At 36.8% G+C, this 25,219-nt stretch overlaps 1 protein-coding gene across 1 annotated transcript in view; it reads right to left on the bottom strand.

The window, feature by feature from the left end:
- VPS50 (VPS50 subunit of EARP/GARPII complex) overlaps nt 1-23,720 on the bottom strand; it is a 130,791-nt gene extending 107,071 nt beyond the window's left edge. Inside the window, exons 1-4 of the mRNA XM_056118362.1 lie at nt 23,587-23,720; nt 15,577-15,645; nt 4,573-4,695; nt 2,996-3,067 (exon numbers count right to left, since the gene is read on the bottom strand). Coding sequence (XP_055974337.1) covers nt 2,996-3,067; nt 4,573-4,695; nt 15,577-15,645; nt 23,587-23,619 — 297 coding nt within the window. The 5' untranslated portion in view covers nt 23,620-23,720. The remainder of the gene's footprint in view (nt 1-2,995; nt 3,068-4,572; nt 4,696-15,576; nt 15,646-23,586) is intronic.
- Between the last annotated feature and the right edge of the window lie 1,499 nt (nt 23,721-25,219).

Genomic DNA, 25,219 nt, shown 5'->3' with positions numbered 1-25,219 from the left:
ACAATTGTTGTGATGAACTACAGGCGTCCTTACCCTCCACAGGAGCAACCTTAAAATAACAGTAACTCACTCACAATCCTAGTTAGTGAACTGCAAAGTCAGCATTCAAAGCCAGGTTTATTAACTTCCAAAAGTTGTTGTCCTTGTGACAGGATTTATTTCCCAAAGAATCCTACTATACAATGCACATAGATGGCTATGAACCTATTGGAACATGCTAAAGCCAACAGAATGTAGAAGAGGTAACCATCTACTGAAATGCAATTCTCCAAAAGCACAAGCACACCTCCCCCCCCCCCCCCCCCCAATCCCCCAGTGCCTAGAATCAAACGTAGGTCTCAGGTCTCATGCATGCAGGGCAAGGTATGCACTTAACCACAGAGCCACATTCCCAGCTGCAAAACATATTTTCACTACACAATCCTTTAGTGCCCAGGGTCTTCCCTACAAAACCAATGTTACCCCCAAAGAAATACTGATACTTTGGGTATAATTTTGTTTAAAAAAAGAGAAGCATATCTTCCTTATTTGTCAGATATATTATTAAAAACTAATTTAGACCTGGAGAGAGAGTACAGCAGACAGGACACTAACCTCGAATGTGCTGACACAGGTTTGATCCACAGCACCCATTATGGTTCCTTGGACCCTGAAAGGAGTAATGGTCTAAGCTAACTCTAAGTGAGTTCTAAGCTCAGTTAGAACTAAGCCCTGAGCATAATCAGTTGTGCCCCCCTCAAAAAAAACTTGTATCCCATGAGTGAATCCATTGAAAACCCAGGTATGCGGGGCTTTGTGACTGAGAACTCTGGGTTCAACAGAACTGGGATCCTCCACCTGTATCCCCCTGTCTCCAGAAACTCATTGGTCACATCCATAAACCACCTCTGACTGGTGCCAGATAATCTCGTCATTAGCCATCACATCCAGATCGCAAATCCTTCTCTCTCAGAAGGGAGCATAACATGATGCTTGCTATAACCATGCCACTGGACCCTGCTCCAGGCTGCTTCACTTGAAGCACCCTGCACCAGGCTGCTTCACTCGAAGCACCCTGAAGGTGGTCGGGTGAGATCCCTCCCCGTCCCAAGGGACCCAGCCCAAGCAACAGAAAACTTCCAGAACTCAAGTACCACCATGCTCACGGCCGCTCTCCACATGCTCCACCAAGCCACACCCACAAGTGAACTTGGACCACACGGCCACAAATGCCTCATACCTCACCCTCTCCCCCCCCGCCATACTCTAAGAGTACTGCACCATATTTGATGGGGTTCAAAGTAGGAGGCAACCAATCTTAGAGGGAAATATTTTTTTAGACACATGTGTATGTGTGTGTGTGTGTGTGTGTGTGTGTGTTTGTGTGTGTGTGTATCTCACATGTTAGTGATCTCTTATAGGAGGGCTTTAATGGCCCCTGAATGAAATACAACAATCTTCACATTCTTCCCTGTAAGGATACTTTTTTGTAGCATTTTCAGTGGTTTTTCATAACAAACAATACAAAATATATTATTTTGGTTCTGCTTTGGGGCAGGGATTGGGGTTCGGTATGGAAGCATCTTAAATATGGTGATGGAAAGGTGTAATGGTGGTGGGATTGGTGTTTGAATATTAAATTTAATCAAATATTGCGAAATTCTTTATAAAACAAAAAAAATTAAAAATTGTATCTCTTTTCACTTTTACTTTTGGGGCCAAACCCAACTATGCTCAGAGCTTACCCCTGGCAATGCTTCATGTGCCATATATGGTGCCAGGCAAAAATCATATTTCAAATACAAGTATTACTCCTTAAGTATTAAAATGAATTAATCAAACCACAAACTACCATTATTTAATAATCTACAGTAGATTCGCAGTTTTATATAAGAAATTCAGGCTAATGTGAAAAAAAATAGGGAATTACAGAATTTTACATTAGCAAAAACGCAGGCCTAAACCAGCAATTAACAAAAAAAGAGAGAGATTGAGCCAGACTAAAGCCAAGTGACTTGGTCAATATCACATCACACAATTAAACGTTGACTTCAGAGTGAAAAGATAGAACAGGTGCAAAGGCACTTGCCCTGTATATGACTGTGGTGAAATTCCTAGCAATACTGAGTCCCCAATCACCTCTAGGAGTGATTCCTGAGCACAGAGCCAGGAATAAGCCCTGAACACTGTTTAGCATGACCCAAGGTAAAAAAAGGTAAAGGCCCTCCTGTTGTTCGTCGATTTGCTCAAGCGGGCCCAGTAACGTCTCCATTGGAGACTTTGTTGTTACTGTGTCTGGCATATGGAATACTCTCGGTAGCTTGCCGGGCTCTCCGAGAGGGGCGGAGGAATCGAACTCGGGTCGGCCATGTTGGCCATGCAAGGCAAACGCCCTACCCGATGTGCTATCGCTCTAGCCCTATATACACATATATGTACACATATATAAAATTACTTTTATTTTAATACGGAGTTTTGAACTTTTACTCTTTTACAGCTGGTGGTTGGGAAGTCATATACATATGGCAAGGCGCCCACAAGCACTCTAGAAGCTGAAAGAATTTTGAAAAAGTTCAAAATTCTTGGATCGCATTTAGAATTCCAGAGAGAGAATGTGAGGGCCAGAGAGAGAGCTCGATAGGCAGAGTGCTTTGCAGGCAGGAGACCCAGGTTCAACCCCCAGCACTGTGGATGGCCTGCCAAAAGAGAACCCCAGCACAGAGTCCAGGAATAGTTCCTGAGAACCATGAAATATGACCCCAAAACAAACAAAACAACAGCAAACTATCTAATGCAAAGGAAACAGAATAGGCATTTTAATTTGAATATGAATGTATTTAAGTGCATACGTAAATATACTTGAATTTTAATATGAATATATAATTGGAGTCAATCGTGTTTAATAACAAGATTTGCTTAACATGACTGTATATTAAACCATAAAATCTCAACTATTATATCTCTCTCTGTTTCATCTACAATTCTGTCAAAACAACTTTTTTATTTTTTAACTTACTGCTGCTTGTTGTTTTTTCAATTTGTCTCTGTACTCCTCCAATTCTTGTAAATTGAGGACAGGAGGAAGTTTCTAAAGAAAGAAAAATCCATAAATGAGGAAAAAAAATAATGTTTAGCTTTCATTTACCTGTACCCCTCTGTTTTATGAATCTGATGAATCTGTGCTGACACAAAGGTGTAATATCACATCCCCAGCAATTCCTCTGGTCTTTCTACTTTTCCCTCTAAGATCTAAGCACAAAAGTCCATACAGGAGTAAAATGAGTCAGAAAGAGAAGGACAGATATAGAATAATTACATTCACTTGTGGGATATAAAATAACACAATAGGAGACTGACATCCAAAGATAGTAGATACAAGGGTCAGGAATATTACTCCATAGTTGGAAGCCTGCCTCATGAGCTGGGGAAGAAGACAGCTGGAACAGAGAGGGGATCATTAAGTCAATAATGGTTGGAGGATCGTTCAGGATGGGAGATGTGGGCTGAAAGTAGATAAAGGACCAAACTTGATAGCCTCTCAGTATCTATATTGCAAACCATAATTCCCAAAAGTAGAGAGAGAGTATGGGGGAAATTGTCTGCCATGGAGGCAGGGGGAGGGTTGGGATGGGGTGGGGAGATACTGGGGACATTGGTGGTGGAGGATGTGCACTGGTGGAGGGATGGGTGTTTCATCATTGTATGACTGAAACTCAAACATGACAGCTCTGTAACTATATCTCACAGTGATTCAATAAAAGAAAAAAAAAGAAAATCTGATGGTAAAATATTAAAAAAATAAAAAATTTTTTATTGAAAAAAAAAAAGCCCATACAGGAGTAAGCCCTGAGCACTCCTAAGTATGACACAAACAACCTCCCCCCCAAACAAACAATGAGCTGGGAACTGACTGACAGTATTTATGAACTAAATATCAACAGTGCATGCATACTGTATTTGGTTTGATGTGAAACTATTACTCTTTTTTATTCTTTATTAATTTTATTTATTAATTTATTTATTTATTTATTTTGCTGTTTGGGTCACACCCGGCGATGCACAGGGGTTACTCCTGGCTCATGCACTCAGAAATTACTCCTGGAGATGCTCGGGGGACCATTTGGGATGCTGGGAATTGAACTTGGGTCAGCCACGTGCAAGGCAAACGCCCTACCCACTGTGCTATTGCCCAAGCCCCTCTTTATTAATTTTAAATGCCACTGTTGTAAACATTATGGTATGAGTTTTACCATGGCTAATTAATTACATAAATATATTACTTATGACTTAAAATTCTCAGTGGTTTTTATAAACTTGTCTAGTCAATATAAAAGAAGATAAAGGCAACATACTGATTTGTTATATGCTAAGAGTTGACAACAAAGGTACAGAAAGTTATACCTAGCGTTGCCCATCACTTTACACTTAAAGAAATAATCTCATCTTTCAGCAAAACTGACAGTTCCTTTACCATGATCATAACAGACCTCTGCCCATATCAAAAATATATAACCCCCATAAAAGGCATTCAAATTTCATTTACACATTCAGTCACTGAACAATATATTTTAAATATACAGAAAAAAAATTTACCTCCAATTCATATTTAACAATATCAAATGAGTCTGTAGAAAAGTACACCTGTTCAATACTATTAATTAGTTCTTGGTCAGCCTGAGGGTCACTGGGTTGTTCTCGAAGTTCTCGAAATTCCTCCTTTAAGAAAAAAAAAATAATGATTATAGTTCTTATAGCTATGAGAATTCTATCTACATGGAATTTAATAACCACCTATCATATACAAACAATTTTCCTTGGAGACAAACTGATTAAAAAAACAGACAAACCAAAAAAAAAAAATTTTAAAAACAAAAAACCTCAAGAAACAACCAAATACCTTCAAACAACTTATCTACTAGAGAAAAAAAAAATTGCCAGTTTGAAAAATGTTTTATTTTCAATACCTTATATGCAAAACAGAAATAGCTATATGAAATAAAAGGGAAAACAAAGTAACTACGTAACTTTGTACATACATAAGACAAAAGCATGTCCTCCCCTGAACAACCTTCTAGAATCTGCCTCATCACAAATGACAAGAGACCATCGCAACAACTCCTGTGTCTCAGCACTGAAACCCTAAGCTGCAAGCATTCTTCTGCTGAAAATCCCATTACTTGGTTAAGAAACACTGGCTTCAGAAAGGTACTGTTTCATGAGGCTTCTTTTCAAGTGTACTGCATGCAATTAATAGTCTCATGATGAACATAAAGTTCTGTGGTGATAAAACGCTTCCTTCCAGTGATATAGAATAAGGAAGGTCTATGGATATACAGAACAGAAAAGAGCTTGACCAACAAGTCCTTTATATATATATAATATATATTTATATATAATATACGTATACATATATAGTATATAATATATATTTATATATAATAGACATATAATTTTACCATGAAGTATTTTCATTCAAATAAATCTCAAATATATTAAAGTACATGAAAAGAAACTAGCATTTAAAATCATTTTTCACTCATTAAATAATACCTGACAAAAATTCTTAATGACACTAACTTGGCAGTTATTAAATATACAAACATTACACAGTCAAGTAGTAGACAATATTTTCCAAATAAAGATGCCCCAGACTATTTTACTGCAGGGCATCGTTTTGGGTTATAAAAAGAGTCTAGCTTGTGTATCTCTTAGGCTTTAATTTATATTTTAAATTTGAAAAGTTATTAACTATAAAATTATCTCCTCTTAGTAGACTTGTGCTGAAAGAAAATATTAGAGCAATAAATCTGAAACTCTGGAGAATAACTGGCTATTTAAATTTAAAGTTTCAATAAATTGGAAAAAAAGGCAAGGTCATATCAAAGTCAAAATAGCATAAATAACCGTATGGAAAATGCCTGTATGCTCTAAAGCTCAACTTAGAAAATATACAAATGAAAAAGGTCACTGATACAACCATTTGTAATTCTGCATACACTTAGACACCACGAAGAAAAAAAGAATATCGGGATCCTGTTCGCAGTTTATCTATGACACACCAATCAGTTTAGAAGCTGGAATACATCACAGAAGAACAGAACAGGGTTAAAATCCACACAGGAGAAAGCTTCCCAGCTAGACTATCCACAGGCAACTTTCCTCCATCAAATGAAAAGCTCAAAGGGCCTAGGGAACTGTGGTAGAGGGCTGTGCCACTTCGGTGGTGAGTATGATGCCTTAACACTGTACCCTGAAGCCTAGAAACATTTACAGGCTGCTAAACCAATGGTAGCTCAATTTTTAAAAAGAAAAAGAAAGCAATAAAAGAAAACTGGAAGTCTCTCTGTGTCTTTGGAGAAGCCCATGTTCTCTCTTGGATACATTTCTTCCCCCTGCCCCTCTCTCTCTCACATACTCACACCTCTTCCTCCTTTTCCTTCCAGAAAGCCTTCAAATTAAAATCTGTTTTACTTCAAAAAACAAACAAACAAAAACAGGGGGAGTGGGGGATAACTGAAATGACAGTAAGGCACAAGTAATGGAAAAAGGAGTCAGAAATTCCTGCCATCTCCCCTAAAAGTCCACAAGCACTTGAAATAGCAGCTTCAAGTGCCACACAATTCAGGAGTCAGAAGGGATACGGCAATTCCTTATCTCCAAGGAATTCCACAGCACTGCAAATAAATAAATGTGGGATTGGTGTTGGAGCATCACATGCTTGAATCTCTACTACGAAAAGTTTTGTAAATCACAGTGCTGTAATAAAAAATAAAATTAATAAAATATTATTTGAAAGAGCTGGGTAAAGAAAAAAAATTTGCAAAAACTGCTAAGATCGAAAACCATCAGCTATAAAACCAAGCCAAAAATTTAAATCAAAGCAATATTGAGGTCTTTCATCTGAAATGTAAAAGGGAAAAAATGGTAAGTATTGAATATCTGTACATAGTACCTAACTGATTGGTCTGAAAGAAAAGACAATTAGATTTCAGCCTCAACTCTGCTATTAACCTTGAGTAACTTACTAAGGCTCTCCACATCCCAACGTTCTTTACCTAAAAAGTAAGCAGACATTTGCAAATTCACACACATGCGTGCTCACACATGCACAAAACAACATTGAAACAAGTATCTAAAGTCATTAAGAATGCCAAAGGAAAACAGGATACCATTTATAAATCTCTCTCGCAAACGTACATTTCACAGGCGTGATGAATCTGTAAAAAGAGTACAATCTGTCTTGTTTATAAAAGGTCAAATGCCATTCCTTCCTAAAGAACTAAGCAATTATATCACAAAAGGACAAACTTGTATAATTTCAAAGAACTGATACAGAATGCTTGACAGTTTCAGTGTAAATATCCTGGACTAAGGAGAGGTCTAAAATGAAGAAAGACAGAAAGAAAAAAACTACACACACACACACACACACACACACACAATCCAAAAGTCTCAATATAAAATAAATGTGCAATACTATCTCTATCACATATTCTTTTGCTTTCAGACAACTGTATGGCTCCTGTGTGAAAACATATAAACAAACTCACTCAAAACTCCATTCTAATTAGAATCCTGACCAATCCACAGTGGTCCTATCTCATATACTGTGGGATCCTTGTGATAACCCAATTGCATTTTTAGGCTTTAAAACTCTGTTTCTGAGCTGAAAAGATAGTACAAAGGGTAGGGAACTTGCCTTGCACGCAGCCAACTCAGGTTCAATATCCTGCATCCCATATGGTCCCTCAAGTCCCACCAGGAGTGATCCCTAAGCTTTGAGCCAGGAGAAATTCATGAACAATGCTGGGTGTGATCTCCAAACCAAATCAAAACAGCAATAACCAAAATACTTCTGCTTCTATTTCATCCTTTTCTGAATGTTTCATCGTCAGTACTAATGCCTGCTCAATTAGATTATACACTTTTTGAGGACTAAAAGTGCTCATTTTTCTACATTTCTATGGTCCGTGGTACCAAGCCGTACTGTTGATAATAATAACTAACCAAATAAAAATTAATTTACACAGTAAACTGTATTTACAAAAAGACAGTTTGATGTTTTGATGTCAAAATTTTATGCTCACTCTTAATAAAACATTTTCTTTTTCTAACTAGAAATAACAATAAATGTTAAATTATTCTAAAGATATCTTCTGAATCCAAACTAGAAAAATAAACTGGAACAGACTGTATACTTTTCATACAATTACACTGATAATTTTGTCATTATAGAAACTAGTTTTCCAGGATCAAAGATCAAAATACATAATTCCTCACCTAAATCAGAACCAATTTTGCATACCAATCTATACGTATGAAGCAAAATTTTGCATAAACAAAGTGAATAGAAGATTTTAAGAAAAAAAATTTAAAGTGGCAAGGGATGTGTCTCAGCAGCAGTGCACACACCTTGCATACAAAAGGCTTTAGGTCCATTCCCCCATAATGTGAAAACAATAATAATAATAACATAATATTTAAATGGCAAAATATGCGGGACAAAAGAGCAAACAGAACTTTTTAGACCATACTAAAATGTAGCTTTAAAAAATTAGAAGAGTATTTAGATGTCCAAGTTTGGGGAAAAATTATTTCAGTTTTTAAAACTGCTTTTATTAATAAATTTCTTCAACTTTAATTTTATAATATAAATCATGTCACACATATACATACACTATGAGTGATAGTGACATGTATTTTTTATGAAACCTGAAAAACCAAAACCAATTTGTCAAAACTACAGAACATCAAATGTGCACAACTTATCTGCTAATGACAGTCCACAGCACCAAACATAAGTGAACAGTAAGTCAAAATCACTCCAGAATTAAAGCTGGAGAAAAACTACAATTAAAGTAATGCATTTAATAATAAAGGTCTAAACCCAAAAGGACAGATGGCAAAAATGAACAAATTAATCTCTCTTCTATAATGTCATTAGGAAAGAGCCTGTTGTTTCAAAGCTGAGTTGCCGTACCTTCCCCCAATCAAGCTATACATCAATTTCACATTTAAATAAATATATCACACTACAAAAAATTTCCCATACTGGGTCATGCTGAAACAACAATGACTGAAATAAAGCTCTTCCCTTAACTAGCTGCTGAAGCAATAGGCTGGGTCCGATGAATAAACGATGTTGACAGCAGGAAGAACATAGAGAGGTAGAAACAAGATAAAGAGCAACAAAAGGGGAGTGATTTCCCACCTGACAGGAGACATGGTATTTGGAAAATAAGAGACTGGGTGAAATTTTAAGTTTGAGAAATATAAAGCAGAGCATAACCAAACCAGTATAGTGGGAAAGCAGATTCAACAACAGTTAGTGTTTGGTCCCCCAAGGGAGAAAAAAAAGACATGCAGAGGGTCTGCATGTATGCCTCGGCAATAAAATGCAAAACTGAGACTCGAGAAATGTTGAGTACAAATGTTTTTATTTGTACTCAAACCCTATCTTTCCTTTACTAAAAAATATCTTAACACACATCACAGTGTAAGATGCTGTATCAAAAAGTTAGCATACATATTCAATATTTTCTTAACATAATAAACCAAGCAAGATTATATTAAGAAAGTGGTAGATCACAAAGAAGTAATTCAATATTTCATAGACTGTCTTTTATAAAAACAACAATACACTGTAAGGCTGAACACAATACCAAGTCTATTTTTTCTATTTTGTGATCAGAGATAAAGCTACATGTACATCATAAATGTAACTTTATGAAAAAATTTAAAAAATCATAATAGAAATTTAAGTAAACATCCTTTATTTTCAGTCAAGTGATTTTTCCTTTCAACAGAGGTTTTATGAGAAAGGGAGATTCCAGTCTATAAAACAACTGGAGCCCTCCAATGGAAGCTATTAGAAAATATTCAGTGTATCTATGGTTTCTAACTAAGCTCTAATTTTATAAAATAATTTCCAAGCTAAAGAGTTAATTTCTTAAAGAAATGCATACAAGTTTAAAGGGGGAGAAAGTTGCATTTAACCACCATTTTCAAATTATATATAAAACAATAACCTAACAGAAACCCACATTCAAGACTTCTATTCACTTTTTTAAGTGTAAAATGTTAGTTATGAATGACAGCTCAACAATTCTCCTTGTCATTAAGCTCAATATGCTCTTTAATTCTGAAAATAATTTAACCCAATTTTATACCCATAGTTCTCAAAAAGCCATAATCTGAACATTACATTTTACCCAAACAAAAAGAGAAAGTACAATCTTCTTCTATTTCTCAATGCTCAGCTTTCAAAACCCCACATATAAGTTACAGTAAAATCAAAAATGAAATTCAAATCAACTTCCATTTCTGAATTAAGAGATAATACAGGAGAAGAGGAAGAATTTGGGGGATTTGCTAAAGCAAATCTCAACATTTTTTTAATGCTTATATTTTATTAGCAAACATAAAAATAAAAGCTATTTTATGTTTAAAAATAAACATTTTTAATGTTTATTAAAATTGGGGGGGAAGCTATTCTACAGCAGTGTTATTTTTTAAAAAAGTTTTAAAATACACTAGAGCTATAACTGAGAGCCACCAAAATCTGTACATAACTAAAAAGAATGAAAATGAAATTTTCAACATTCAATTATGTCATTAAAATCATAAATCACTGAATAAAAATTATTTTTTGTTTCTAATTGAAATAGGATCAGATACCCTAAAACCATACACACTTCATTTAAGTTTGTAATGAATTGCCAGATGTTTGATTACATGGGGAAATGGCATATTTTCTTAAAGTCCCATTAGAGTAACAATGATAATCCATTGAAACAGTCAGTTCACCAGTTTGTATTTTGTGGTTTAGATAAAAGCCAGCTTTTTTTTTTTTTTGTATTTTCTACAGCTTTTCTTCAGGCTGTTAGTGCCATCTAGTGGAACCGTGGTGATAATATTGTTTGAAAGGTTTCAGCCAAATAATTCATAGACTTTTAGATTGAAGTGTCATTTTAATTCTGTATTACAACACACAAGCGATAAATATTTTAATAGCTTTATATATAAAATAATTACCCAAACCATATTTTATTTGTTTATTTGGTATCAATATTATTTTATTAATTTTTTTAATGTATTAAAGTATATGTTTACAATGAAAAAACAGATCGTGAGCTTTTTCCACTCTCAGGAAGCCCATTTTCTTGTTCTTTCATTTTTTTCTCTCTCCTTCCATCTCTCTCTTTTTCTCTCTTTCTCTCTCTCTCCTATCATGTCTCTCTACGTGTTTTCAATAGAACTAATTTTCTACACACACACACATATGATCATGAATTAAAATATTTTAATTCCTAAAATTTACTGATAATAATGGATGTTAAAAATCATATGATTAAGAAATATTTCGTGCTGAATACTTTGCCAAACTTTTATTTACTTCTTTCATTTATGATTATAATTTTACAAGTATTTTCCTAAATTTATTATTATGAAAAAGATACCAAAAAGAATACTATTATAGACATTCAAATATTTTTAAACTATCATTAAAAATATTACAAAACTACAATAAACATCAAGCTTTTTTTAATTTGAAGTCTAATCTAAAGAAAAGATACGTAACAAAGTATGTAGAGAAAAATATGGTATACTTTTAGTGCATTGAATTTTAACATCAGGGATCGGAGAGATAGTACAAATGTGTAATGCACTTGCATTCCAAGCAATTGACCCAGGTTCAATCCCTGGTACCCCATATGGTCCCCTGAGCACCATCAGGAGTGATTCCTGTGTGTAAAGTAAGGACTAAGGCCTGAGCACCACTGTGTGTGACCCAAAAACAATAAAAAAAAATATTAATACTGTTTTTCTTTTAGTTTTGAAACACTTCACTGGCAGAAACACGATCTTCTGAAAGTAAAAAAAAAAAAAAAAAAAAAAACCAAAAACCTTTCATTTCAATGTCTATAAACTTTTCGCAATTTCTTTACCTTCCATATCCAACACAGTTCTCACCCAGGATGAGGGTGATGGGTTAAAGGACAGAATGCATGGCATGCTGCGGGTTGAATCCCAGCACTGCATGCTGCTAGGAGCACCACCAGGAGTGACTTCTAAGCACTGAGAAATGGGAGAAGGTCCTGAGCACCACCAGAGGTGGCCCCAAAACCAAAACAATCAATACAAAATTTTTAAACCCCACTTATAAAGTCTGACATTAAAAAAAAAATCTCTCTAACACTTCTCCGTTTCTTAATAAAACCTCATATTCTGTTCTTCATCAGTATTCTTTGCCCAGGATTTCCACTCAAAAGTCCAATTTTACATCACGTACCTACTAAACCTATGGGTACTCCCTCCAAGATGCTGAACCCACTTTACCTGCTGCTAATCCACTCTGAGCTGCACGGCAACTGTGTGCACCTGACACAGACGTGGAGTGTCCTCTATTCTCTGCAGTCAACTCTGCTGTTCTCTCACACTTGCACTGAAACCCAATCATGAATAACTTTATAACTGTGTATCTCACTGTGATTCTTTTTTGTAATTTTTAATAATTTTTTTAATTTAAAAGAAAAGTATTTCTTTGGAGTCCAAGTGTAGATTTATATGGTACTAAAAAAATTTTTTTAATCAGGTTTCAAAAACTATCTCAAACACAATCTTAGTAAGTTAACCAAATGGTTAACAATATTATGCACGATAACAAATTTTACTCATCATTGTATAAATGGGTAAGTCTAACATAATTTTTAATTTTCTTTATACAGAAAAAACTTTTAGTCATCATAAACGCCTCATATGTAAAAAAAAATAGTTTTTTTAAAAAATAAAATGTTTCTGGAATAGTTCTTATATTTGCCCTCTCTCCACTCTTGTATTCACATCTTCAACTTGGCAAACATTCCCAAACTTAGCTCCACACTGCAGTTACCTGAAAATCTTTCAACAATAACAGGCGGGAAGCCCACATCACTGAGATTTAATGGAAAATGGGGGGGGGGGGTGGTTTGGGTATTGGTAATTCTAAAATGCAGCAAAGATTTGTCCAGAACTAATGAGGTTTTCTTTTCTCTTTCCTTGATTTTTGTTTTTGTTTTTGTTTTGTTTTGTTTTGTTTTTGGCTTTTACATTGAGGGCTGCGGCCCCGGCAGTCTTCAAAACTATTCTGGTTTTGTGCTAAGGAATCACCCTTGGCGGTGCTCAAGAGACCAGATTTGATGCAGAGGATTTAAACTGGGGTCCACTGGGGACACTGGTGCTGGAAAATGTACACTGGTGGAGAGATGAGTGTTGGAATACTTTATGACTGAAATTCAATCATGAACTGCTTTGTAAAAAAAAATAATAATTTTAAAAAAAAAACCTGGGGTCCAGTACACGCATGGTAAGCATCTTACCTCCTGCTCTAATTCTCTGGCCCCTTTGGGCTTTTTTCCAAATATCTGTTTCCCTTTCTGCAAAAAGTTCTGAAAAGAAACCTAATTGCTATGACTTTTCTATCATGCTTTCTCCACAAAAGCCTAAATTTGTAGGGCATGGATTTGACGCACTTACTTAAAATGAGGTTCAATGTCATCTTGCCCAGAAAAGACAGAAATTGTACCAGATGATTTCAAGATTAATCCCCAATCAGAATTTACATTTATTAAAAAACAAAACAAAAGACTGCTTTCTGATTATCAAGCTTATTTAGTGCCCTTCTTCAATTATCCTTCACTGACCTTCTTTTTCTAGCGAGATGAATCATACAAAATATGCCAATATTTGACCATCTTTGACCTACCAACAGCCACTTGACGTCATCCTAATGTTTTCCTCTTACTCATCCTTTATACTAGAACCGGAAATGCTCATCTCAAAACCACCCACGAGAGAAAACTGCAGCGAGTGCTGGTCCTTTGGCATTTGCAATATTTCAAGAGAACAAAGATACAAGATAAACAGCACAAAAAATCAATCAGGTTTCCTTGGTGCAGGATTACATTTAAGCTTAAACTATTAACAGTCATTATGCTCTTAACTTTTTGAAAGTTTTTATTTAGCTTTTTAGGTGTGTGAAAATGAGACCAATGCCCAGGCTTAGCCTCACCTGAACCTCTAACATTTGCTGATCTTATAGGACCAGACCAACCTCTGTACCCACTTTCAGAATCCCAAAAGAATCACTGGCCACCACTGAGGTGAGGAAGGGGTGTCAGTAAAAAAGGCCACAAAAAGAAATCACAAATTCACTGCATACCACAGTGGAAAACACAGCACAGCTAAAGCTTCAAAGACAACAGAGAGTTCTTATTCAGGTATGCTTTATTTTTTTAAGAGGTTCATTCATTAATTTTATATTGATTCAGAAACATCTAAAAAGAATTCAAAACAATATAATTCAAGATGTGTTCATAATGCATAATAATCAGCAAGACAGAATCATTTCTCCACTAGAAATTATGTTTATCTCTTTGTTCCCAATTATAACATTACAAACAACTGTTTGTTGCTCTTGGTAAGGTTTTTGTCTGAAATATTTCATACAAAAGGGTCGTTTAAAATCTTTTTATCATGATTAAAGAATCTGTTTGGGTCTGACCTAAAATACAGGCAAAGCAGAATCCACTGATTCACTCATGAGGGCTGCCAGACCCCAGAAACATGAGAAACTGCCCTCCTAAAGAGCTGATGCTGCAGCGTTACAGATACTTTATGAGCAGGGATCAAAAAGAACAAACCCTGTGTATCAAAAAGCCAGAAACAGGAAACAAACAGTGGTGGCAGATATGCTCCTCAAACTGAAAAATCACAAAAGCAGGCATTAAGAAGTGCAGGCTTTGATCTGTGATGGAGCCACTATCCACAGCAACAGCTCGGAGTGGCAACACCCCAGAATGAAAAGCAGCAGGAACTTATTAACACTGGTTAATAATTCTCCTGAGGAGAAGCCAGATAGCTTTCAAATTACATCCATTAAATTTGTAGACTGAAAAGCTCACATGAATATGATGGACTTAAATTCTAAGTTATCTACAATGTAGCATAAGTTAGGCTTTAGCAAATTTTTCAAAACTCTGCTCCATACCAAATACTAATTAGCCAGGATTTTTGACTGGAGAGTTACAGCACAGAAAGCCAATTATTTCATTTTATTTCTCCATATCACAGCAGATAAATCAATGCATTTCATATGTAACTGTCTCCAGGCTAAGAATCTGATACAATAATAATCTCTAAATTTATCTGTTTGGTATTTTCTACTTGGCTAAAATGAATCATACTGCATCATAATGAGTAATAGAAGCAAAAACAAGCCCCAAGCCCACTGCATTATAAAAATTTACCTAGCTTATCATAACAACCATCTGCCTGTGGGAAGGAAAACACTCCGTGAATCAATGATCATCTAAAGGCAATACTGTTTTCTTTTCTTTTTTGTTTTTTGGGTCACACCCGGAGATGCTCAGGGGTTAGTTCTGGCTCTACACTCAGGAATTACTCCTGGTGGTGCTCGGGGGACCATATGGGATGCTAGGAATCAAACCCGGGTTGGCCGTGTGCAAGGCAAATGCCTTACTCACTGTGCTACATTCCAGCCCCGCAATACTGTTTTCTTAAAGAAGTGAGGGCATGCTCCCATAAGACGATCAATACCTTGCCAGGAACTCGAAGATTCTCAATGGCCCCGAGATCACTGATGTTCTCTGGAGGGCTTCTCAGGCCCTAAAGAAAAAAAGGGAAAAAAAAAGAGAAAGTTTAAATTGTGGTAAAGAAATACGAAATGACAGAATATACTTATTAAATGAGAAATCCATACCATGAGTTGGCCATTGAAGAAACCACTGCGCTAAAGATATCAATACCCCAATTTTCAGAATTAACATTTTAAAAAATAGGTGTTTCTTCTACTTTCCAACATATAAAACATAAATTCTAAAAATAATTATGACTGAAAGTATTCAGTCCTATCAAGACTAGACATACTTTTGGTACTTTAAAATACATTATATGGCATCTTTCTAGCTAGTTGAAGTCTAACTTAACCATGATTTGAAATCACACACACACACACACACACACACACACACACACACACAGAACAAGGAACAAAAAACATTGCACAAAGCTGTATCTATTCATCATTACCAAGTTCACCTGGTAAAAAGGCTCATGTATAAAGATTGACAGATATTCCAACCGAGTCTATCACAGATTATACAATAATACTGATTGCTTAATTAATATATAAATAGTTCCTAGATTTTATCAGACTATGTTTCACCAGTGTAACAAATTTACACTGCATAACTGAAACTCAAGTCTCAGTTTTCACAACTTTCACCTGTTCCTTATAACTCTTTGATTCTTGTACATTCACTTCAACTGAGGAATTCTAAAAGTCTTATACACTGTGGAATTATCAAGACAGAAGTTACCAACTTAAATATTTTAAAGGGGCCGAAGAGAGAGTACAGGGGGTAAGCCACACTTGCCTTGCACATGGTGAACCAGGGAAGACCCTCTAAAACAGACACCAAAAGTCCATGCAAGCAAACTTAAGGCATGATTTCTGCTACAGTCTAATTTTTTACTTCAGGTGGCTCAGAGTGCCCTTTAATAATGTCCTTGATAACAGAAATTTTCTGTTGACACTTAGACTGAATACTTGAGACTCAAGAGTGGCACTTGCAGGGCCAGTGAGATAATACAATGGGTAGGGCACTTGAACGGCATGCAGCCACTGAGGTTCAATACCAGATACCATAACCTCTCCCAAAGTGATCCGTAAGAACCGAGATAGGAGTAAGCCCTAAGCACAGTCAGGTGTGGCCAAAAATTTAAAACAACAAAAAAGTAGCCCATTTCTTTTTCTTTACTACAGCGGCATGTATTTTATCATGCCAGCTATAAAAACAATATGATGTTATCTTCAATTTTTATGAAAACAAAATTTGTCTCACCCCAAGCCCCCTTTTATTATAGGCTTAATTACAGAAAATTCTAGTTAGCTTCTCTTTTATACATACATACCATCCTCTAATGTAGCTTTCATCAACTCTATGCCTTTGGACTGTACCGCTCCATGGACTGACAGTTAAAGACTGCCCTAAAACAACCAGTACTGCTCCCCCTTTCCAAATTAACTTCTCTCTACACTTAAAGAACACACTCAGTATGGTGAATGGATCATCTATATCAATAATAACGATGGACTTTTCAGAAGTAAGATGTCTACAGGGCTAGAGAGATAGTATAGTGAGTAGGAGTTTTTCTTGCATGTTGCTGACCTGGGTCCAGTCCCTCAAGCACTGTCAGGAGTGATCCCTGAGGACAGAGCCAGGAGTTAGCTCTGAATAGTCAGTGTATCCAAAAAAAAAAAAAAAGTAATATGCTCACGTTCCACCAAAGATCTAATGAACAGGTATTTCTGGAAGAAAAGCGAGAATTGAGCTCCAGAAAGTCAGGACAGGAAATAAGCTACTTTTCTTGCATGTGGCTGACCCTGGTTTTAGTCAGCACCGACTGCATATAAATCCATAAGCAAGACCTGGAGTGATCCCTGGGCAAAGAGACAGGAGAAAGCCCTAAGCACCACTGGATATAGCCCCCAAAACAAACAAAATTGGAAGTCTCAAATATACTCAAATATATACATACATATATATATATATATATAATACCCCCTTTTTCCCCTCCAAAATTTAAATCCCAAGAAAAATGAGACCAAATGTTATTTTCCCCTAATACCAGTGGCTAGCAAAGTTCCAATAATGAAGCAACTATCACTGAAATGAATTAATTATTTGGTAGAAGTCTCTGGTCTGGCTCCAATCTCCAACTAACTGGAACGCTGTGCTCACGGGAACATGCAATTAACTTTGAAATGAAATTTCAAGGGAAGTCTGCTGGAATAAGGAAATCATGCTGAGATTTAACATCTACCTTAATTTCTTCACTCATCGTAAATACTCTATGCATCTGTTCTTCCTTTCCCAATTTCTCACCAAGAGTCATAGAAGTGGAGAAGGCAGCACAACTTGGTTAGAGAACAAAGCTTCTATATACATTATATAAAGACACACACACACACACACACACACATATATACACATACACCCATACATACACACACACACACCATACATGTGAAATAAAACTTACTTTGATTCTAAAGTATAAAGTCCCCAAAACACTTTTAAAACATAATTCCCATACCTTTAAAATATTTTAAAGCATAGCAACCTTTAACCAATCCAACTGAAATCCTTGGAGAAATAAATCATGTGTAATTTTTGTTTTCCCCAGAGTATAAAAACCTAATATGTAAGTAAGTGATAATACCTCCATAAAGTCCTTACCTCCATCATGCACTATAACTTTCTATTAATACATGAGAACTTTCCACGAAATACAAAATAAGAGCAAAAGTGTCAAAGAGATAATATAGCAAGGAAACATCAGCCTTGCAAGTGACTGACCTGAGTTGGTCCCCTGAGCACCACCAGGAGTAATCCCTGAGAACAGACAGGTGTATACCCTGAGCACCAGCATGTGTGCTCATATCCCCAAAAAGGTAAAGGTAAAGGCCCTCCCGTTGATCATCGATTTGCTCGAGCGGGCCCAGTAATGTCTCCATTGGAGACTTTGTTGTTACTGTGTCTGGCATATCGAATACTCTCAGTAGCTTGCCGGGCTCTCCGAGAGGGGCAGAGGAATGGAACTCGGGTCGGCCATGTTGGCTGCGTGCAAGGCAAACGCCCTACCGCTGTGCTATCAAGGAGAGGACCCCAAAAAGTATAAGCAATAAAAATCAGACACCCTAATATGTTTTAAGGAAGTTCAGAGATTCAAGGAATGGGCTACCTAACCTTGAACAATGTACCTAGACAACTTACCATAATATTTTAGTGATAGTGACAATAACTCAAGAGGCTTTTATAAGTAATAAAGAAGGCAGATAATATATATGAGGGGCCAAAAAGAGCATTTGGAGCATGATTACCATTCTTCAAGTGTTAGCCATTATCCTAAGCACGGCGGTGATCACAGTAATCATTTCATTTTTATTTTATCAAAAAGAAAGGAAAAATCACATTGATGCCTCAAAGGATATCTGACACCTATATTTTAAGATTATGTATCTTGGAAATTTTTATTAACAATTTAAAAAATTTCTGACAAATACTTAAGCCTTCATTTTTATCTTCACTCTCTGAAACAGAAAGTCAAGGTCATGCTCTAGAATTTCTGCTTAATATTGAAACTTTCTCTGTAATCATTAACAATCATGATTTGATGCTGTATTTGATTTTGATACTTTTCTTAGTTTACATTTTTACAAAATTTGACATAATTAACAACTGTCTGTATTTGTTTTGTTCCAATCTGCTTAACATTTCAGACTGCTTTTGTTGGGTCTACCTGAATCCTCACTTTCCATTTATAAGAAACTCATGTCTAAATGATACAAAGGAGCATGATGATGATCTGCATTTCCTTTCACTTTTAGCAAAACTCAAAAATTTACACTTCATCCTTAATTTATTTTCAACCTACCTGAAGAGGCCTTTCCTCCTACCACTTCATGCAAAGAGCTGGTGTGGGTCAACAATGACCTCTCTGTTGCTCAAAGTCTTGATCTCATACTCATCTTATATGGCCCATCTGCAGTACATAACCCAGTTTAAAACTCAGAGAGAGAGAGGAGAGAAAAGTGCCTGCCATAGAGGCATGCTGTGGTGGGGGAGGAGTTGGGGGTTAGTGGGAGGGAAACTCAGGACATTGTGCTGGGAAATGTATACTAGTGAAGGGATGGGTGTTGGAACACTGTATTACAGAAAGCCAATCATGCACAGGTTCATAATGGGCTATCTCATAGTGATTCAAAGGAAGGAAGGGAGGGAGGGAGGGAGGGGCTGGAGAAATAGTAAAGCAGGTAGGCGTTTGCTTGCAACCCGGGTTCGATTCCCAGCATCCCATATGATCCTCTGAGTACCACCAAGGGTAATTCCTGAGTACAGAACCAGGAGTAACCCCTGTGCATCACCGGATGTGACCCAAAAAAGAAAGGAAGGAAGGAAGGAAGGAAGGAAGGAAGGAAGGAAGGAAGGAAGGAAGGAAGGAAGGAAGGAAGGAAGGTCCATAATAAAAATAAAACTCCGTCCTCTTTTATTTGGGGGCAAGGGTGATGGGTCACACATGGCAGTGCTCAGCTACTATCCTGAGAGATGCTCAGGGTACCGTGCAGGGAAAGTTATAGAAAAGAGGCTTCCTGCATGCAATGCACATGTTTGGTCTTTTTGGCTATCTCTCCAGTCCCTTTTTCCTGTTTGATATTCTTGACTTTGCTCCAGGGCCAGGTCCCTTTCCTCTTCTCCTCCCAGGCATTTATCTGTACAGTTGCCATACAGCTGTCCATTTTGTTCACAGTTGAATCTTAGAGCAGTGCCTAGCACATAATGCTGGACAAACACTTGTTAAAAAAACTGAAAAAACACAACAGAAAAAGCTGAACAATTGATCTCATCTAAATAAGAGTGTTAACAAAACCCACTCTCCACCCTACCCCATTCTTTTCCAAACCAAGTTTCAGGGAAAGCTTAAGTTTATCAAAACTTCTGTTGCCTAGAGAACAAAAATGTTAATTAATAGCATTCCCTAGTCTCATTTAAAAAAATCTTCGTTGGGCTGAATATGACAGTTTAAAGCTCTTGCCTTGCATGCTACCAACCTTGACTGATCCCAGCTCTACATACAGTCCTCTTAGTAGGAGTGATTTCCTGAACACAGAACCAGGAGTAAGCTGAGCTCTGCCTGGTGTGACCCCAAAACAGAACAAATAAAATCTTTGTATATATGTATTTGTAATGTTCCTACATGTGGTTTATCAGTAGAATACTAAATAAAATCCAAATATAAAACAGTACTGCAAACTACAATGCAAAAACTTACATATATATTTTAAAAGCATTTCTCAAAGAAGCAGATTAGTGGGTGGGCAGCAAACTGGGGTGAGAGGGGCACTGGTGGAGGGAAGTGGACACTGGTGAAGGGATCAGTGTTGAGACACCATATGCTTGAAACTCAATTATGAATAACTTTGTAATTTCATGATGACTAAATTAAATACAAAACTCTTAATATAACTCTAAGCAATGCCCTACTACCAAATCTTCTGGGTTCATAATTGTGTTTTGATAATGATAACTGTATATTAATAATAATCAAATATGTGGAAGCCATGTTGTAAACATATAATTATGACAACTTTCTGTTCTTTGTTTTGAGGTGACAATCAGTGGTGCTCAGGGCCTACTCTTAGCTCTGCACTCAGGGATCAATACAACAATAACTTTAAAAGGGCTGGAGAGAGAATACAGTGGTTAAGGCCTTTGCTTTGCATGCTGCCAATCTGAGTATGATCCTAGGCACTGCATATGGTCTCCCAAGCACTGTCAGGAGTGATACCTGAGCAAGCCCAGAGCAACACCTGATATGACCCCACCATCCGCCCCCCCTCAAAAAATAAAAACGTTAGAAATAAATGCTGCGGGTAAAGAACCAAAGAAATAGTACAGGGCTTAAGGTACTTGTCTTTTATACAATAAACCTCAATTCCTGGCACTGCATGGTCCCCTGAGCAGCACTGGAAATAGCAGAGTTGGAAGTATCCTGGGCACTGCCAGTGTGACCCATAACCTCCCCCCTCAAAAAAAATGTAAAACTTCTAATTTCCTTCTATACTTTTATAAAACACAGTGTCAGTTTATCATATGGGTTCTTGATAGTTATTACTAATCCAAATAAGGATAGATTTTCCGGCTCAAGTCCAATAAACAAATGATAATAGCCAAAGAGCTAACATTTTCACTAAAATCTAGTATATTTAGAAGTTAAAGCTTATTATCACTGGCATCAGTAGTTTACAATTTTTCTCTCCCATTTATTATTACAAAACTATAGTTTTAAAACTATGAACCAATATATGACTACACTAAAATGCCTAGCAAGCAACATGAGAGAGAACCAAAGTTAGCTGAGATACAAGTCCAAATCCAGCTTTCTAATTGTTTTTTTTAAAAAGCTAAAGATATCAAAGGTAGTCAGAAATGATCTATTACTTAAATCATTGCAAAATCCTGTTCTAATCTTCCTGCTTTACCATCATTTAATTTAGCCACTGAGATGCACTCCTACAATAAAAAACTTTAGAAGGTCAGGAACTGTGTTATGCCCTTTATCTCTTTCCCTTCATTATATCCTACAAACATCACCACCAGGCTAAGCCCATGAGGTGTATATTATTATTCCTATTTTTAAGATCTAAGGATAGATGCTTTAGAAGTCAAGTGTCTTGTTCAAGATTACCAGTCATCAAAGAACAAAGCAGGCTGAAAAGTCACTCTCAGATAAGATACAGTATAAAATGTAACACTAGTACTCAACAAATGTGATTGTCAAATGTTACTAACCATTTTCTTAAATCATGTATGATTCATAGCTAGTGACATGAACAATATAATTTGACAAGCACTAAGTAATCATGTAATATTTATTTATGTTCGCCAGAAATCTAAAATCTGTAACCTTCAGATATTTCTCAAATTATAAATTTTCAATTAAAATTCAAGTTGAATTGATTCAGTTTTTAATCAAAAACACCTTATGAATAAACATTTCTTTCAAAGATAATCCTCACATTCTCCAAAGTTCTCAAACCACACTGCTCTACAATTCCAAATTATCCTCCATTTATATTAAACTCGAACTCGGGTCAGCCATGTTGGCTGCTTGTAAGGCAAACGCCCTACCCGCTGTGCTATACTAATAAGAGTGACCAAGTCTAGGAAAAGGGGTTAAAATAAAGATAAAGCAAGCCATGAAAAGTCTATAGAAGGAACTTTCTACTATGTGTGAAGGAAGCTGAGGCATTCTTAGGAAGTCCCTAATCTGAATAAAATGGGACAGAAAATAGCCAAAGTTTACATTCACAAATTATAATTCTGTAATAAATAAAAGACTACTGTTTTACAATAACAGTATTTAAACATAGCATTTCACAAGAATTTTTCTAATATTATTGGCTTATTGATGTTCCCCAAAACATCATAAACGTTTACACATAAACCACATCATAAGTCACATGAATTTGTGAGATCAAACAAAATAAATAGTATTATCATTTTCACATCCGAAAGTCAGGTTACAAGATTTTGGAACTTTCTCAAAGTCCTCTAAGCTACCAACTCTCTTAAATTTATCGGGTTTTTTTAATTTGTTTTGTTTTGCTCAGTTTTTTATCACTCATTCCAAACCATCTCTAATGCTCAGTCATCCCCTGCTTATCTAAATCATCCACTGAAAAATGACAGGTAACCGATAGGAGACCCTAAAAGGGACTGTCAACACAAAGATGGCAAAGGGGGAGAAAAGTAACAAAGGTAGCCTCTAAAATCCTCATCAACGTTGTCTGAGTGCCCGGGATACCACTACCCTGGAGATCGGTAGACTAAAGTGAATTTTCCAGGGTGTACCCCAGCTTCCTGGTGCCACTGTCACCTGCCACCTTCAGTAACAGGTCTTCATCCTCCACGGCCCAGCACAGAACATTTCGGCATCTCTCTTAGCGTAAAGATGATCTTTGCTTCAACCCCTGCAACTTACCTGTCGGGTCATAAGAGATTTGATTTTTTGCATGCCGAAACCTTGAGGAGGCGGTAACCTGCCGCAAACAACTAACAAATCACGCTAAACCACCAGATACCCAGGGCCGATACAGAGAAGCCATAGTGAATGGTCACGTGGAGCTGCCGGCCCGGGTCAGCCTTTCTTGCGATAGGCATTCTGGGAATTGTAGTCTTCCGAGTACCTACAAAGGAGACGAGAACGCCAGGCAAAAACTACATTTCCCAGCAAGCAAAATTCTGACTGCTTCGATTCAACCTGTGCACTGCCGAGGGATCAGGGCCATCGGCCGCTCTGTGCAGGAATCTTTGCTTTCAGGAACTCTGCTTCCACCAGTCGAAAGTTACTGTTAGGTGAGCTGGCACAAGAAAAAACACGGAGTCAACTGTGTATAAACCAGACTGACATGATACCCCCGGAAGTGTGTTTGAGAAACTCTTCACCTATCTAGTGGCCGAGCCGAGAGCGCAGGAGACTGACGCCTAGTGGAAATCTATCGTGGGAGGTCCGTGACCTGATAATTCGAGGGGCTGCAAAAGCGGCGGGCTAGGACGTCCTGAGGATATGGCTCAGGTTATCCAAAAGGCGACTGGCCAGGGTCACGATTGTTCTTCCTCAGTCTTGACGTTCTTCCTTAGGTTACAAAAAAAAATTCTAACCCCATAGATTTAAATTTCCACCGATTTACTTTTTGGCCTTTTTTTACTGAGTCTAAAGCAAGGTTGAAACATCCAATTATGAGCTTATCTCTTTAAAGCTGAACTTCTAACTGATTAAATTGATGAAAGTAATAGAGTTGTCATTTGAGGCTCAGTTTAAGAAATTTCCAGTTATGAAGAAATGCCAGGGGAAAAAGTGGCCCAGAGCTCATGAAAATTGCAAGTGTTTATTAAAAGTGAAATACATGTCAAGAAGTCATAAAGTCTAGATATGTCTTGTCTCACCTAACAATAATATCCTATGGAGCTGGTATGATTTGTATTAGAAGGTGAGGAAACTGAAGTGCAGAGAAATTAAATAATTTGTCTAAACTTATTGCAGCGATAGCACAGCGGCAGGGCGTTTGCCTTGAGCGCGGCGGCCCCGGCGGAGCAGGGTTCAAGCATCTCGCCCACTCGGCAAAGCCTGTCAAGCTACCCGTGACATATTGGATATGTCAAACACAGTAACAACAAGTCTCACAAGGGGACGTTACTGGACCCACTTGAGCAAATGGATGAACAACGGGAGGACAGTGCTACATTGACGTGCTACCCAAACTAATTGCAGATGTGCAGTAGAAACTGAAGGGTCAATTGTCCAGATGTTTTAAGTAACAGTTTTAAAGGCGAATCCTGAAGTTTTTTACCAATGACATTTTTTAATGAACACTTATTAGGAAATAAAGATCCATCGTTTCAAAAATATTATCTAAGATAACTAAGAAATGTTATAATATGGCACGCTAATGAAAAAAATAATAGGTAAACAAAAGAATGGGAGTTGTCAGATAAGGCAAAACAATAAAACGAGTGTAAAAGAGGGAAATTTGAAGACACTAATATGAAGGTTGGATCCTCTGAAATTTTATTATTTGACCTCTCAAAATCTTACTAATTTTAAAAAATTGAGT

This window comes from Sorex fumeus, unplaced genomic scaffold, assembly GCF_029834395.1.
Source record: "Sorex fumeus unplaced genomic scaffold, SorFum_2.1 ptg000037l, whole genome shotgun sequence".
NCBI lineage: Eukaryota > Metazoa > Chordata > Mammalia > Eulipotyphla > Soricidae > Sorex > Sorex fumeus.
Note: the sequence above shows the minus strand (reverse complement) of the source record. Positions and strands in the feature narration are given on the sequence as shown.